General features: G+C 51.1%; 1 protein-coding gene across 1 annotated transcript in view; it reads left to right on the forward strand.

The window, feature by feature from the left end:
- Positions 1-2,539, forward strand: part of usf2 (upstream transcription factor 2, c-fos interacting) — a 7,259-nt gene that overhangs the window by 2,936 nt on the left and 1,784 nt on the right. The window contains exons 3-9 of the mRNA XM_014025664.1: positions 68-177; positions 265-381; positions 490-643; positions 720-804; positions 903-961; positions 1,141-1,232; positions 1,676-1,804. Coding sequence (XP_013881118.1) covers positions 68-177; positions 265-381; positions 490-643; positions 720-804; positions 903-961; positions 1,141-1,232; positions 1,676-1,804 — 746 coding nt within the window. The remainder of the gene's footprint in view (positions 1-67; positions 178-264; positions 382-489; positions 644-719; positions 805-902; positions 962-1,140; positions 1,233-1,675; positions 1,805-2,539) is intronic.

A 2,539-nucleotide genomic window follows, 5' to 3' on the forward strand; every position in this document is an offset into this window, starting at 1 on the left:
GTGTGTGTGTGTGTGTGTGTGTGTGTGTGTGTGTGTGTGTGTGTGTGTGTGTGTGTGTGTGTTGCAGGAGAAGCGGTGACAGATGAAGCCACAGCAGTCACCATCGGCAGCGTTCCTCAGGCTGCGTTCTCTGAACACGTTCAGTATCAGTTCCGTACTGAGAGCAGCGGAGGACAGGTGAGACGGACCTGCTGGTTCTGGGGGGCGTGGCTTTGTTCTGACCCGCAGGAGGAAGGGTAACTTCTCCCTCTGCTCCGCCTGCAGGTGACCTATCGGGTGGTTCAGGTGTCAGATGATCACCTGGAGGCGGCGGATGGAAGCGGCGCCGTCAGCGTGGTCTCCACCGCAGCGTTTGCTGGAGCTCCTCAGGCCGTGGCTCAGGTCAGTAAAGGTCAAAGGGYGGAGCCTGAGAGCTGCTGTGCAGGAAGCCCCGCCCTCATTTCATTATGACCTCTCTTCTGACCTGTTTGGACCTGTTTGGACCTGCAGGCCGTCATCCAGAACCCCTTCAGCAACGGGGGCAGTCCCGGGGCCGAGACCGTTAGCGGAGAGACGCGCTTCGCCTACTTCCCCACCTCTGCTGTCAGCGATGGAGGCGCCGTGTCGGTGCAGACCGCCGACCCCGCCATCACGCAGGCTGGAGGTGAGGAAACCTTTAGCTGCTTGAAGTCTTCAGCTGTGTAAAACCTTCGGCTGAGTGTCTGTTTCTTCACTCTCAGGTCAGTTTTACGTGATGATGCCCCCTGAGGTGCTGCAGACCACCAGCCCCCGCACCATCGCCCCTCGGACACAGAGCTTCACCACGTGAGTCCTCATGTCTGTTAGTAAAATATGTGAARCAGCTGCAGTTCCTCTGCAGGCCTCCAGGTGTCGCTGCTCACATTGTTTATGTTTCCCTGCAGGAAGGCAGAGAGTCCACGAGCCCCCCGAGACGACAAGAGGAGAGCTCAGCACAACGAAGGTTTTTATTTTAACCCAAATAGAAACMTCCTCATGCTTTTATTTCTTTAACTAAAGAAATTTATTTTAATTGTTTAATTAATACATTTATGACAGACTGACTGAAGTCTGGTGTTAATATAATAAAAGGCTTCCTGTCAGAGCACTTCCTGTTTAACAGGAAGTGGTTTTGTTTTCCAGTGGAGAGACGACGACGAGACAAGATCAACAACTGGATCGTGACCCTGTCCAAACTGATCCCAGACTGCAGCATCGACACCAGGACCGGAGCGGTGAGAGACCCTGTGGGGGGTCAGGGCCCGGGTACAGACCGGTCTGTGGGGGGTCAGGGCCCGGGTACAGACCGGTCTGTAGGGGGTCAGGGCCCGGGTACAGACCGGTCTGTAGGGGGCCAGGGCCCGGGTACAGACCGATCTGTGGGGGGTCAGGGCCCGGGTACAGACCGGTCTGTAGGGGGTCAGGGCCCGGGTACAGACCGGTCTGTGGGGGGTCAGGGGTCTGTAGGGGGTCAGGGCCCGGGTACAGACCGGTCTGTGGGGGGTCGGGGCCCGGGTACAGACCGGTCTGTAGGGGGTCAGGGCCCGGGTACAGACCGATCTGTAGGGGGTCAGGGCCCGGGTACAGACCGGTCTGTAGGGGGTCAGGGCCCGGGTACAGAGGCTGGGTGGTTCTGGTCTCCTGACCCGGTTCTGACTGGACTCGTTGTGTCCCTCAGAGTAAAGGAGGCATCCTGTCCAAAGCCTGCGACTACATCAGAGAGCTGCGGCAGAAGAACCAGCAGCTGCAGGACGGGTCCAAAGAGACGGACCGGGTCCAGATGGAGAACGAGCTGCTCAGACAACAGGTACAGCTCACCTGGCTTTTGACTGACAGCTCTCTAAGCTCCGCCCTCCTTCCATCATTTTAACCCTTCATTTACTGAAACGTTCAGCTGTTGCAGCAGACGAGGGGCGGGGCTTCTGCTTTCTGAATTTTTTTATTTCTAGAATTTTTAAAGTTTTATTCTACATTTAGCTATTTTTACTCTACATTTAGCTATTTTTACTCTACATTTAGCTACTTTTACTCTACATTTAGCTACTTTTACTCTACATTTAGCTTCTTTTATTCTACATTTAGCTTCTTTTATTCTACATTTAGCTACTTTTAGCCTACAGTTAGCTACTTTTAGCCTACAGTTAGCTACTTTTATTCTACATTTAGCTACATTTAGCCTAAGGTTAGCTACTTTTATTCTACATTTAGCTACATTTAGCCTACAGTTAGCTACTTTTATGCTACATTTAGCTACATTTAGCCTACGGTAAGCTACTTTTACTCTACATTTAGCTACATTTAGCCTAGTTAGCTACTTTTATCCTACATTTAGCTACATTTAGCCTACAGTTAGCTACTTTTATTCTACATTTAGCTTCATTTAGCCTACGTTAGCTACTTTTATTCTACATTTAGCTACATTCAGCCTACAGTTGGCTACTTTTATTCTACATTTAGCTACATTTAGCCTACAGTTAGCTACTTTTATTCTACATTTAGCTACATTTAGCCTACAGTTAGCTACTTTGATTCTACATTTAGC

The sequence above is a fragment of the Austrofundulus limnaeus genome, unplaced genomic scaffold, assembly GCF_001266775.1.
Source record: "Austrofundulus limnaeus strain Quisiro unplaced genomic scaffold, Austrofundulus_limnaeus-1.0 Scaffold490, whole genome shotgun sequence".
Lineage (NCBI taxonomy): Eukaryota > Metazoa > Chordata > Actinopteri > Cyprinodontiformes > Rivulidae > Austrofundulus > Austrofundulus limnaeus.